Source organism: Nannobrachium achirus, assembly GCF_963921795.1.
Source record: "Nannobrachium achirus genome assembly, chromosome: 17".
Classification (NCBI taxonomy): Eukaryota; Metazoa; Chordata; class Actinopteri; order Myctophiformes; family Myctophidae; genus Nannobrachium; species Nannobrachium achirus.
The window spans coordinates 51,983,119-51,997,522 of NC_137824.1; the positions used below are offsets into that span (position 1 = coordinate 51,983,119).

Below are 14,404 nucleotides of genomic sequence, written 5' to 3' on the forward strand. Positions count from 1 at the left end.
GCTTGCATGTATATATATATACAGTATATCGTCATTGTCAGGTGGAAACCTTGTATCTCCAAGTTTCATATGTGTATGTTCTTTCGCAAAGTAAAGCCCTGCTTCATCATACAAGCCCGTCGCACAAAAGTAGTGAAAACAGCAGATCTACAAGCACACAACGCCTCGCGGTGCGAGGCGTTGTGTGCTTGTAGATCGTCTGTTTTCACTAGTTTAAATCGTTTTTAAAATGATAAATGCAAAACCAACGGTTTTGGACATACACGGTTTTCACCCAACAACGACGAGTGTAGCCTATATACTGTATATATATACACACACACACACACGCACTGGAGGAGTAACCATAGCTATTACACACAACATATGTTTAGCACACTGATCAAGGTTAAACACAGATTATTTGGGGTCTCTAGAAAAGGCAAGAGTATCAATGCACGCATGTTTACATATCTGTATATCACGGTGTTGGCCACCTCGATGTCTTCTGGTTTTATGCGACAATGTACCAAGTGGTACATTGCTGTCAGTGTGAGCACGAAAACGACTGCAAACAAAACAAACGGCACATGTAATATAAAAAATGATAAAAAATAATAAAAAAACAAAACAAGCATTGGTATGTTTCTTTTGAACAGTTGGTTTGAATAAAACACAGGGTGGTGGTGGGGGGGGGGGGGGGGGGGAGTGGTATGGAGCAAACGGTACAAATGAATGTCTGTTTTTTTTCTCTCTCTTTACAAAGTGCATACACTGTTTCATTAAATATCAATACATTAAATTAAAAAATGATAGTGTGCATGAGAAGGCTGTAACAGATGTAGGCACATCAAAGTATCAGTTCCTTTTAAGCCTTATGCAGCAATTGACAATCTTCCCTAGGATTTGTTTTGTTTTTCCATTTGAGGTGTCCCACTGGCGTGTGGAAAAAGAAAATAGTTTTTTTTTACTATGCAGATGAAAATAGTCACTTTGGCACATTCCCTCCGACGTCTGCATGACGAATGGCATTCAAGACATCTGAAATGCTATAGGAATGGTTCAGATTAATGCTTTGTTGAAAAACTGTTCTCTTGGCCAGATCGAGGCATTCCTCCAAATGCATCCATCATGCACAAGTCTGGTGATATCCAATAGATGACAGCTCTCTCTCTCTCTCTCTCTCTCTCTCTCGACTACACCAGCTAAGCAAGTCCTTGAGTCAAACCCTAAGCTCTGCATCTTTATCAGTGTAAATGAACAGAAAAGCTAGAGAATCTCTTATGTCGCCCGCGCTGATCATAAAATGGCTGTTGAGACGAATACTGAGTGTAGGGTGCATTTCAAATGAGAGCATGAGATAGAGTTGGATTAGTTTGAAAGTCTATTCGTTATTACCGGCTATAATGGAGTCTCCTTTTTGTAGTTAAACCCAGGGTCTGATCCTTCAATCTGCAATTTAAGGGCTTGTTTAAGGCTTAGTTCCGTCTCCCCGATGGGATAGTTCTCTAGGACGTCCTGGTGGCCTCGGCTCTGGACGGCCCGAGGCACCGAGACCCTGCCCAGGAACACCTGGTTGCCCACGTGGTAGTTGGGGTTGGTCATGATGCCGTTCCTCTTCTTCTCCGCACAGCTCTGCTGCTGGATGAAGAGCTGGTCGTGGCCCGGCCCCCCCTCCGTCTGGGTGGCCGGACCGCCGATCATGATCTTACAGTGAGGATCCTTCACTGCGATGTTCGCCACCGCCTTGTTGAGGGCGATCCTTTTGTCGAACTGGGTCATTTCGTACTCCAACACCTGGCCCTGGCTCGATCCGCTGTTCTTGAGCTTTTTCTTGTCTCCCGACGTCCCTTTGCTGTTCGACGTCCCGTTTCCGACCTTGCTTCCCTTTGTCGACTTGAGACTGGGTTTTAACTGGGTCCAGTCAAAGTCGGTGGAGGGAGACGGCGGCTGCAGCTGGCCGATGGACTTGGTGGTGGAGGAAGGCGATATGATGGACTGCCTACTCCGGCTGCGCGGAAGAGAGTGCTGCTGGATCTGCTCCGTGAAGGTCATCCCGTGAAAGCTGTCAATGGGCACGGTCTGTGCGGTGGCCGTAGACGAGGTGGTTCGCAGCGAGGAGTTCTTTGAGCTTTTGAGAGAATTGTTGGAGAGGGAGGATTTGTGTCTGTCCGCGGTAGAATCGGGAGACTCCGATGGGGAGCTGAAAGCATGGACAGGTCCGTTGGGCTGGCCGCGTCCGGATGACTGCATGTCTCCAGCTCCCGTGCTGCCAGAGCTGTTTGACTTGATGGTCAGAGACTGCATTTTGCCCGTTACCGACAGTGGCGTTTTCTCCTCCAAGGTGTGAACAGGGGACGGGTTACAGCCATTTAGAGTCGAGGCCCCATACTTCTCTAGGAGTTTTATGATCATAGAGTGGCCACCTTTTGCTGCCACTCTCATGGCGGTGCGACCAAACTGGTCGGCATGGTTGGGGTCGGCGCCTTGCTCTAGGAGTAACTGGACAACATCGATGTGACCCTCCTGAGCCGCTATGCCCAGTGCCGTCGCACCCTGGTTACATGTGTGGTCCACGCGTGTGCCGTTGTCTATCAAAAACTGTACAACTTTCGTGTGGCCTTGCCAAGCAGCAGACTGGAGGGCTGAGCGCTTCTCGTTGTCACAGGAGTTGACGTCAGCGTGATAGTTTATCAGCAGTCGGACCATTTCCACATGCCCCTGCCAGCAGGACACGTGAAGAGCCGTCCTGCCCTCAGTGTCGCTGGCTTCCACATTCGCCCCGTTTTCCAGGAAGTACTCCGCCATCGCCAGCTGGTTTTCAAGTGCCAATATGTAGAGCGTTGGTCGCCCATCTGCGTCTTTGTAGTCTATGTCAGCCCCGTGACTTAGTAACAGTTCCACAATGTCCCTGTGGCCTTCCAACGCGGCCACCCTGATAGCATTCCTCCCATCGTATCCCCTCTGGTCAATGCAAGACTTGTTTTCCAGGAGGATATGAACGCAGTCGTAATGTCCCTCCTGTGCTGATAATATCAAGGGTATTCTGCCGTCATTGTCTACCTCGGAACAGCGGGCCCCTTGCTCAAGGAGGGCATCGCACACTTGCCGGTGGCCCTCGAAGGAGGCCATGTGCAACGGAGTCCAGCCCGCGTCGTCCCTGTGGTTCTCATCCAGACCTCTGTCCAGCAGAGTGCGGACCACCTCCACGTTGCCCTGAGCCGACGCGATGCTCAGGACGGTCCTCCCCTCACTGTCGATGCTGTCCACGGCGGCGCCCCAGAACAGCAGCGTGTTGACCACAGAGGCGTGGCCCATGGAGGCGGCGGCGAGGAGAGGCGTGCGCCCGTTGTTGTCCGTGTGGTCCACGTCGGCCCCGCCTTCCAGAAGCAGGTCGACCACGTCCACGTGTCCTTCATAGCCGGCCACGAGCAGCGGTGTCATGCAGTCTTTGTCACAGTGGTCGACCTCCGCTCCTCTGTCAATCAGAAGGCTCACCACCGAGGCGTGGCCTTTGCTCGCCGGCACGCAGAGGGCAGCGACCGACAGGGCGGTGCGCCCGTCCACGTCCTCGTGGTTGACCTCCGCCCCGTGGTCGAGGAGGTGCTCGACGATCTCCCGGTGTCCCATGTAGGCCGCCGCGATGAGCGCCGTTCTTCCTTCATTGTCCGCTTTGTTGACCTCGGCGCCGTGCTGGAGGAGGTTCAGCACGATGTCCTCGTGACCTCCCCATGCGGCGGCCCTCAGAGCAGTTCTGCTGTCTGCGTCTGCGCAGTCCACTTTGCCGCCAGCGTAGAGGAGGGCCGACACCACCTCCGAATGTCCGCCCCACGCTGCAGAGCGCAGGGCCGTCCAGCCATCGTGGTCCGTGTGATTTATATTGGCCTCGCAGCCGATAAGGCAGTTGACTACCTTGGTGTGGCCCTGCCTTGCTGCCAAGGTAAGCGCTGTCTGTCCATGGTTGTCCTCGAGCTCCATGTTTGCCCCTCTCGATATGAGCAAGTTCACCACGTCAAGGTTTCCACTGTATGCAGCGTTGGCCAACAGGGTTCTTCCATTAGAGTCACACTGGTTAACAGAGGCCCCGTTATCAAGTAATGTCCGAATCGAGTCCTCCCTCTCCAGCGCCTGCTGTACGATACAAGACGCGTGATCATCCTCATTGTTCACATGAGCGCCAGCTTTGACCAGAAGCTGAAGCACCTCCTGTTCTTTTGGTATAGAGGTGCTTAGAGAGTCCTTAGCAGGAGTTCCGTTCCATACCATCCAGAGAGCTAGATTATACGGCTCAATCTGCAAATTGGAGTTGACAAGATGCAGGGCAAATTCCTGTACTTCCAGTGGTTTGAGCTGCTTGGCCCGGCAAGTGTAACTCATCGCCAGCATCCTGTGGCCCTCCGCTGCGTTGCACAAGTATTTCTGGGTGCAGTGCTTAACATCCAGTAGCCACTCCGCAAAGCTGTAGTGAAAGAGGATCTTAGTGCTTCCGAGGCCGTCCACCAGCAGCTTGGCGAGAATGTCCAACTTCTTCTGAAACTCCTCCATGGTGAGAGTCATGTTCTTGGTCCAGACGGCGTGGTAGAGCTCCTTGACCGTGAGAGGCCTGCAGGCGGCCAGCATCACGTTGAGGATGGGCTGCACCTTGGCAAACTGCTTCCTGACAAACAGCCGCTGGCAGAGCCACAGGTAGAGGCCGTTGAGCGTGCCGGGGATGTCGCGGATCTCGCGCAGCATGATGAAGTTCTCCACCACGCCGTCCAGCACGCGCTCCAGGTAGAGGAAGCAGCCGCTGCTCTTGATGTGGAGCTGGTTGAGCATCTCGGCCGTCTCCTTGGTGAGGTGCTGCCGCAGGGCCTCCTCCTGGTCCAGCCGGTGGAGGATGTACTGCTGCACGTCCTTCACGATGTAGGCCTTGCGCAGGTCGTCCAGGCTGATCTTGCGGAAACCTGCGGGAAGAGCAAAGAGAGAAAGGCACGTTAGATGCGTTTGAAACAGACATAGAGAGATACAAGTAACAGCTTTAAAAAGGACATTTAAAAAATAACCTTTTATACAGATGCAATAAAGCAGTGGTTCTCAACCTGTGGGTCGGGACCGCCAGGGGGGTCCCCAAATTATTTTGGGGGGTCCCCAGATGATTAACTTAATGTGCAACATTGTTTTCTCACTCAACAGTCAACAACCCAACATAAAGTGTAAGTGTATAGAGGGTATCTGCACATCTCTAAAGTGGCAATTTAAGGACTTTTTAATACATCTAAAATGGGAAATTAACCAAACTGTCAAATATTAGAGGCAGAAATTGTGAAAATAGCCGATCTACATGCTCACAGCTCCTCGCGACGCATTGTGAGCATGTAGATCTGCTATTTTCACAATAGAACCGTGTTATACAATATGTAATGCCTCAACTCTTGGTGCTCGTCAGGGTGGGGGGGGTCCCCAGTTAAAATATGATTATTTTGGGGGTCGCGGCCTGAAAAGGTTGAGAACCACTGCAATAAAGAAAGCATCGACCACAATAGAAATAAGCTTGTTTTTGTGTCCTTTTTAACAGATATGTACAAATCATGTATATGCACTTTTGTTAATAAATCAATCGGTCAAAATGAGAGGCAGCTGGCAGCAATGACTGAAGTAGAGACAGTGGTTCCCCCTACAATGCCTTGAACCTGAATCAGAATGTACACAGAAAGAACTTAAGAGTCCTTGAGATCACAGTCACAAGTCCCCCGTAATAATCCTTCGCCTTTTGCTAACTCTGTTAAGCCAACCTTTGCTTTTCTAAGTCCCGGGATAATTGCCTATGAAGCCGTGTTGTTTGAATAAAACCTTTCAAAAGAGTTGAAAGCACAATGCCCCCGGTTGCTGGCAGCAAGAGTTCCCTATCAGTTAATCCTAAGAGAGAATATTGAGCAGAACCAAAAGGTAATAATGGGTGAACTAGAAATCGAGAGAAAATTCAGGCGCATATATATGTCACGGTTTGATAGAGAAACAGTACGATCGAGAAACGGAGCACTCGTCGTGCGGCACGGGGCGGAACAAGCAGTCGCTTTGAGCGACAACAACGTCGCGTCGGCAGGAATGATAGCGCCTCACCCCACGGAGGTTAGGGTTAGGGTTAGGCATAGTTTTACTGAGGTTAAGGTTAGGGTTAGGGTTAGAGTAAGGCATAGTAAGCTAATGGCTAAACACTGCCGAGCTAGGCTAGTAAATAAAGAAAGAGTCGCAAACGAGTGACGTCAGCGCCTGCACTAGTGAATGGCTGTCGTCGCCATCTGGTGGTGATTGGTGTGTGGTGAACGACAAAACAAGCGCTCTTACCATGAACGTACTGAGTTACCCAAACGTACTGTAACATATATATATACACCGGTATTTTTGTTTTTTTTTAGTTTTTCAACTTGCAATAGCATTGTGATGCATCGGAAAAGTTTGCATCATTACCTCCTTCTCAGTGACATGACGAATAAAACACATGCAACTCTAAAATGTGTAAATAGTCATCAACTGGGGTCATGGTAAACAGTATCAGGCTGTGATACATCACACTAGCATTGCTTAAGGAGCACGGGCTGCGCTGCAGAACGCACCAATCAAAGCGAAGTGAGAACAGGGGAGCCATCATTTCCATGCGTGCACGTCAATGGCCTGTAAAAGATCTCTCGAGTGATTCAACTCACTATGAGACTACATGCCCCCAGAGTAGACCTTTATATATACCGTATTTTCCGGACTATAAGGCGCACTTAAAAGCCTTTAATTTTCTCAAAAAACTACAGTGCGCCTTATAGTCCAGTGCGTCTTATATATGGATCATTCATTGACATTGACATTCCCTTTAGCACAGCTCCATCTGTTTGATGCATAACGCAACGGTAGCGTCTATTATGTGCGCCTTATAGTCAGGTGCGCCTTATATATGAAAACAGTTTGAAAATAGACCATTCATTGACAGTGCGCCTTATAGTCAGGTGCGCCTTATAGTCCAGAAAATACTGTATATATGTATGTATGTATATATTTTTTTAGGAAATAAATAAACCGTTATACAACCATGGGTCTAAATTCATGATCGTTAATGTTGGATTCCTCTCCCGGGTAGAAGAGGAATGGCCATCTAATGGCCTCTTTTTCACTAATAGGCGGAGAAAAGAGGCCTTTCTCCATGCTGACACAATTTGCTCATGGTTTGCATCGTCTGTGGACCCCGGGGGCAGGGGGAGTGTTTGTGCATACTTTTACTTAACCCATTTAGGCCTACGATTATTCAGACCTGCCAACCCTGGCAAATTTTTTTGAGTACTCATGCGCGGGCACGAAGTGCCCGCGCGGCGCCCGCAGCGCCCGCGGTGCAATTTTTGTTGTTTTCCCGCACAAAACAGCGTATATTTTGGGGGGTTCCATGCACCTTTTTGGGTGGGGCAAGATGTTAGAACAACCTTTTAAATAAAAATGCCATTTGGTCTGGAGAAAAAGTAGGCTAGTATTACCAGGCAATACAGTAATGTTGCTTTGGCAATATTGTTGACAAATCTTTAATAAAATATACTAACTGCACTTGCTCAGAGTTTGTTAACAATAGACTAGCAAAACAGTCTCACCAGTGACTTAATGAATGAACATACATCAACATAATCATGTTATTCAAATAGCAAAATAGCTTTACATTGTCAGGTAGGCTATTTACCTTTAAATATTTACCTGTGTCTTTGTTAAACATTGTTAATTGAGCAGCCTAAATAAAACCACCTTTCTGTGCATGATTTGCATGAAGTTGAAAGTATTCAACTCATGTAGGTTTCTAGTGCATTCATTCATTGTGTATAGATCACATACCGTCTAGTCTGTATATTCATTCATAGAGGATACAGGCTACTCATTGTTAACAAACCATTAATGTCTTCATATATTCACAGGTGATAAATAACTTGTTCACCTTTAATGTTTTTGACAATACATATAGTCCTCCTAATTCATTCATTCATACTCATTTAGAGATAGCCGAGGTTCTATATGGGGCTAATTTAGAGATAGCTTTAGAGATGGATATTTACTCTAAAGCCCAATTATGGTCAATGTATGTTCCAGTTTACTGTACTACGACCTGCGTCACAAGTTTTCCGACTTTGCTCGCGTGCAACACCGTCGTATGACGAAGTACAGTATAACACGGGCTTCATACAGAACAAGCTGTAGCGGTGGCGACCGCAATTTAATAGTGTAATATTATTGTACGTTTATATATTACCTGTTATACTACAGGCAGCATTGTGGGGGGGCGAATTGTCCCTGTGCAACTGCATCGACTCCGACGACTCGCACAACACGGCCATTCTCCGTTTATCTAATCTGATTAATATCGCCGATATATGTACAAACCGAGCGGCGACAGCAGCTGACTACATGCTGACATGAAACCAAAACAAACCGCTTTCCATCCGGTTAAATTCTTCTTCTGACGACAAAAAAAGAGCATACCTTCTGTTCTAGTGCTCCCCAGCGCCATGCGCCCCATTCACACACACATCAAGTGGTGCCTGGGAGGAACTACACGGCAGTTGCGTAGCAATGAGGGGAAATAGCGTACCTGCGTATTGACACTTAAAATGCGTGCAAAGTACGCAAAATGCGTACGGGTTGGCAGGTCTGGATTATTGACTGCTTTAACTATTGAAAAATAGCAGATATACAAGCTCACAGCGCGGCACCGAGTGCCACGCTGCGAGCTTGTAGATCTGCTATTTTTGAAAAGTCGTGAAAATGTGTGCAAAATTTTCAATATATATTTTTCAAAGCAGACTTTTGTAACTCAAATCTCTGCTTCTGGGGGGTCCCTGGAACAACATATTTTGAGATAGGGGTCTGCGACCGAATAAATGTAATTTTGGGGGCCCTTGACATGAAAAAGTTTGAGAACGGCTGATTTAGAGGAAGGATTTAGAAGTCGGGTCAAAGATCGGGTCAAAGATATTCAAAGACTTTTGAATTTTCATGATTTTTCAAAAATAGCAGATCTACAAGCTCGCAGCGCGGCACTCGGTGCCGCGCTGTGAGCTTGTATATCTGCTATTTTTCAATAGTTAAAGCATAAAATAATGGTTAAAGTGGTTCAAATCTAACGCGACTCGGGCATGTTCCAGGTATTTGAGAGTTAAAGTTCCCATGGCTCTCATGCAGGCTTAGGAAAGAAAGAAGAGAAAAAAAAAGACCATGCCGACTCCCGTGATGTTATTGACATATTTCGCAATGACTAACAGGTGTCCAGCTGTGGGAAAATGAGTTGTTACTGTGCTTTCTTTATCTAATTGCTCGATTAGATCTTGCACTTGAAAAACCTGTTCTTTCTTGGAAAGAATATGGTTCTGCTTTCACATCGGCCAAGCCTAAAAGTACTAGTTGACATACATTTGAAATCAAGACAACTCGTAAGACTCAAAACATTGGCAGTTAAAAATGTACTGGGCAGACCCTCTGGCAAGAAGAGAACGCTTTGAATCGCAGCAAAACATCCATCTTTGAGTGAAACCTTTAAGATTGCATGAATTATATAACAATATTTGGCTCTGCAGACTATGAATCACACATCGTCACTAATGCCCTAGGCACAGTTCTCTCGGTTCAACTTATATTGTGTGGGTAAAAAAAAAAAAAAAAAAAGAAAGAAAAAAGACTGGCTGTGAAATCGTATTCCATGTGAGGGAAAATGGGAACCACACCTGCAGAGAAATGAGAAACATCCCCCCAATCTATTGTGTACAGCTTTAAAGAAAAATACAACCTGTGAGATTCCAGGCAGGTTCTGACAGTTTGGATAACAGACAGGGAGAAACAGGTGCAGTGGTGTTTCTCTTCCAAGAGTTAGGCCTACGGTATATGTTCACCCTTTATGTCTGTCTCACAAGATCAATCAAGCACATCTATACTCACACCACCCCCCACACATGCCAAAAATATGTCCTAAATCCTTCAACCATAAAAAAAAAGAAAAAAAAGAAAGGTAAAGTAAAAACATGTACATTATATGATATTCATATTGCAATGATTTTATGATCAGAAGATCACAAAATTCTTAAATTCCTTGCCAGACATAATTTACCACCAAAGATAGACAGAGTCTTGAGTAAAATCATTCCAGTTGGATTATCTAATTAAATGGCTCATTCCTAGTAGCAGTGACTGTCTTGCAATGCACATGGGTCATTCAGTCATTACTAAGAACTGCTTTGATTTATTCTGTAATTAATATTATTATTACCAAAGTAAAGCACAGAAAAAAGATTCACCTAGTCAACATGTTCAGTAAACACAAACACTGAAGTTTTAATTCATCCCTAGAAATTATTGCAGTATAGTAGCAGTCAGAAATTAATTAAATCTTTTTTTGTTGTGGATTATTGTTGATCTGGTGGTTTCCTTTTACGCATGTCAATATCCCCCTTTCTTTTTTTTTAAGGAAACTTGAACTTGTTTAGAGCAGCAGTGTTCATTTTCCACTTCCCCTCACTGTCTCCCAGACTCAATGCCCTCCTGCTACAGCTATAGCTCCCAGCCCCACCTCCAGGTGCAGTGAAACAGGAGGAGGCCGCTGACATCATGGGAATTAGACGCGGGGATAAGACATGCACCGTGGAAATGAAAGTAATTACGACGGGGCTAAAGGAGAAAACAGTAATGGAATACCACTAATGTTGAGTTTTGTTCAAGTCAGCAAGTACAAGATAAGGGCTAAAGCAAATGTTCCAAGCACATTATTACTTTTCTACATTCCAAAAACCTTTGGTACCTTTTGGAGACTGGGATCAATACTTGGGTGACGGATGTGACTAATGTGTAATATGATGCCAGAGCTCGCTCTGTTCTCACCGGACTCTGCTATGGGAAAAAGAGCTATGAGGAAGTACTTACAAATTGCCCCAAGGAAAAATCATTTAAGTAAAGGCATAAACATAATAATAATAAAGTCAAGTATTCCATCACTGACTCTTCCTCACTTGGCTGTTCCCAGACCTCTTTGGAAAATGCTGGAATAGTTCCAGCTGGGACAGGAAATACATACACTGAGAGGGGGGGGGGGGGGGGGGGGGGGGGAGAGGCCGTCAAGAGGGGAAAGGGTGCATAACAACTCTGAAAGAGCAGCTATTTTCACCCAGCAAGTGACTTTGACAGTAGCATGACATTTATTTTCTCAAAGTTTTGTCAATTTAGATTTGCCCAATGCTCAGGAGGACAGCAGCATGGACAACATTACAGAACTCTAACACCGTTGAGAATATGGTGTGTGTGTGTGTGTGTGTGTGTGTGTGTGTGTGTGTGTGTGTGTGTGTGTGTGTGTGTGTGTGTGTGTGTGCGTGCGTGCGTGCGTGTTGTGCTGTAGTTTTATGATCACGGTTTCATCTGAATTCCACAGCTGCTGACATGCCAATTATGAAGACACAGTGACTAGGAAATCTGGAGGAGGCAGAAGGGAGACAGATTTGACTGCAGCCATCACAAAATGAAGAATATGGTTGAGGGGGGGGGGAAGGAAGAAAATACGTTTTTGAATCAACTTCATGGGGCCAGGAGAAAGTCAAAAGCAAGAACTGCATAAGGAATTAGGGCGTCCAATCTGAATAAGCCGGAAAAGGACTACTTCTTTCAATTATAGTGAATGGAGCGAGATGACCTACAATTTCCACTTGAGTCATCGCAGACATCACTTCATAAGGCTTGGATCTCAGTAGTGCAGCCCTTGCATTATTGCTCCCATTGTAGTGAAAGCCCTGCAACAGCTGGGGCAAAGGCAACCAGAAGAAGTATCATTCTTATAGCTGTTCGGTCACATCAGTGTGAGGGGACTACAATTAAATACTACAACAAGTCTTACCAACCAATGTTCTTTGGAATGATGTACTTTCTAACTGAAAACCCAACATACACAGCAAATCTATTTTTACACAAGATGCACAACTACACACAGGCAGAATAAGTGGAATTCAAGAACTTACGCTCAGCTTTGTGACTAGGGATGGGACAATATGAAAATGTCATATCACGATTATTGTGACAAAATAAATCGTGATTTACGATATTATTGTGATAATCAAAATCCATTATCCTGGGGCGGAACATTTGCCAAAAAATAGCCGATCTACAAGCTCACAACGGGTCACGACGCGTTGTTAGCTTGTAGATCGGCTATTTTTTGGCAAAGACATTTGATAGAGGGAAAAAAGACTGTATCAAGTACATAATATTATAAGTACCTTTTACATGCAGCTCTGCAAACAAAAGGTGAATTGAACCCAGTGCACGACGGAGCACGACATCACGATAAATTAAATCTCCACGATACGATAATCGCGAGTGTTTCTTATCGCGATATACGATAATATCGCTTATCGTCCCATCCATCCCTGTTTGTGAGCATGCGCATATTTGTGTGTTATGTTATGTGAATGGCTGAAGAGGCATGTACGAAGTGACTCGCTAAACAAGCAACAAATGACACATTCATCAGAGGGAGGGATGCAGGCCTCTGAGCCAGCTGCTGCTCGTTATGGAACTGGATACCAGCCATGAGAGACAGAGCACCAGTGCACAAAGAGGGACTGTTTGCCTTCTAGATTAATTTCTAGATGACAAAAACGAAGCATGGGTGTGTGTGTGTGTGCGCATGTGTGCCATGCAACTGGAGGGCGTTTACTACAGGTCCCGGCCGATCTAAGCAGGATATTTTAGAAACCGGCACTGCCTCAAAACTCGCCGCCACGTTCTTTTGAGAGACACGACCGTCTTAAGTCATGGGATCCAAAAGGAAAACAGAAACCCAAGCCTTGTTCCCCTCTCTCTCCTCAGGGCCCTCGACGCTCAAGCAAACGTCTGCTCGACAGCTGCAGAGAGAGGTCCCTGCTCCAAAACACAAAGAGCGGCCAACCTCCTTCCCTAAACACAAGTACTGGTGGACGAGATTCAACTCCCAACGTTCCACAACAAGTCATTTCCTAAGGCTATATGCTGCTTTCGTAATTTGAAAATAACACAACTGTCATATTTGATGGCGAGTAGCGACACATCACTCCTTGTTTGATTATGTCCATAATAGTAGCATGTTGCATTTCACTGTGGACAAAATGGGATCCATCCAAAACCCTTTAGACACACAAGAAACCACAGTGCACAGGACTGATTCCAACTATGCCACGCTTTCAACTGTACAGGCAGCTTTTGCAAGTGAAGAAAGTTATTATTTTTTACATTGGCTACTAGATTTCAGGGTCAAACTTTGTCCCTGTAACGCTGCCCTGATGAGCAGCAGGACTGCCAGACGAGACGCTGAAAAACAATTACACGATTAATTTGGTTTCTACCGGTAGACAATGACACATGAAGACATCGCTTGCCCCGACGTGCCTCGCATGACGAAATTTCAAAGCGGCTTCGCAGAGTCTTTCCAGTTGGACCTGTTGTGGTCTTAACTGAACACAGACAGCGGAATAGCACTGGGAGACGGCGGCGGCGGCCCCCTCAGCTCCCCCTGGGATTAGTGTGCAATCTAATAGTCTTATCAAACCACCTGCAGCAGGAAGGAGGATAGGCCTCGCAGGGGGAATACATCCATCAAAAGATGATTTATGCGGAACGTTGCAGAGCTCCCAGTGCAGATGATGAGTGTTTTATTAAGCCGTTTAGAACGGATACACATTATTCTGTATCATTATTTTATGCTTTAACCAGTGAAAAACAGCAGATATACAAGCTCACAGTGCGGCACCGAGTGCCGCGCTGCGAGCTTGTAGATCTGCTATTTTTGAAAAATCGTGAAAATTAGAATTTTGACCCGATTCTATAAGTGTCTTTTGAATCCTTCTAAGGTTTTTTGAAAAAGCTATCTATATGTCAGCAATCTGGCCGGCCATTGTCAAAGAAAAGGTCCTTTTCACTCAACTGGAGCTCAGTTAGTCAGTCTGTTCTTGAGAGATTACTATGTCAGTGGTTCTCAAACCTTTTCATTTGAAGGACCCACAAAATGATATGTATTTGTCCACGGACCCGCATCTCAAAATATCTAGTTCCAGGGACCCCCCAGAAGCAAAATTTGAGTCACAAACGTTCGTTTCGAAAATACATATATTCAAAGATTTGCACACATTTTCACAACTTTTTCAAAAATAGCAGATCTACAAGCTCGGAGCGCGCGCTGTGAGCTTGTATATCTGCTATTTTTCACTGGTTAAAGCGTTCAACGATTCTAGGCCTAAACGGTTTAAACAGCCTATGAAACCGGGGTTTTGTGCTTGGGATGCACTTCTGTCTGAATTGAAGGGAGGTTCTGACATGAGACATCAACCCGTGAGGCACACCTGGTCACACCTGGCCGTGCCGCATGCGTGCGCTTCCACTTATCCAACAATGGAGCCCTATTCCATCCAAGCTAGCT

General features: G+C 46.0%; 1 protein-coding gene across 1 annotated transcript in view; it reads right to left on the reverse strand.

Moving 5' to 3' along the window:
* Positions 1 to 633: 633 nt before the first annotated feature.
* ankrd50 (ankyrin repeat domain 50) overlaps positions 634 to 14,404 on the reverse strand; it is a 44,426-nt gene continuing 30,655 nt past the window's right edge. Inside the window, exon 3 of the mRNA XM_080746412.1 lies at positions 634 to 4,925. Coding sequence (XP_080602538.1) covers positions 1,381 to 4,925 — 3,545 coding nt within the window. The 3' untranslated portion in view covers positions 634 to 1,380. The remainder of the gene's footprint in view (positions 4,926 to 14,404) is intronic.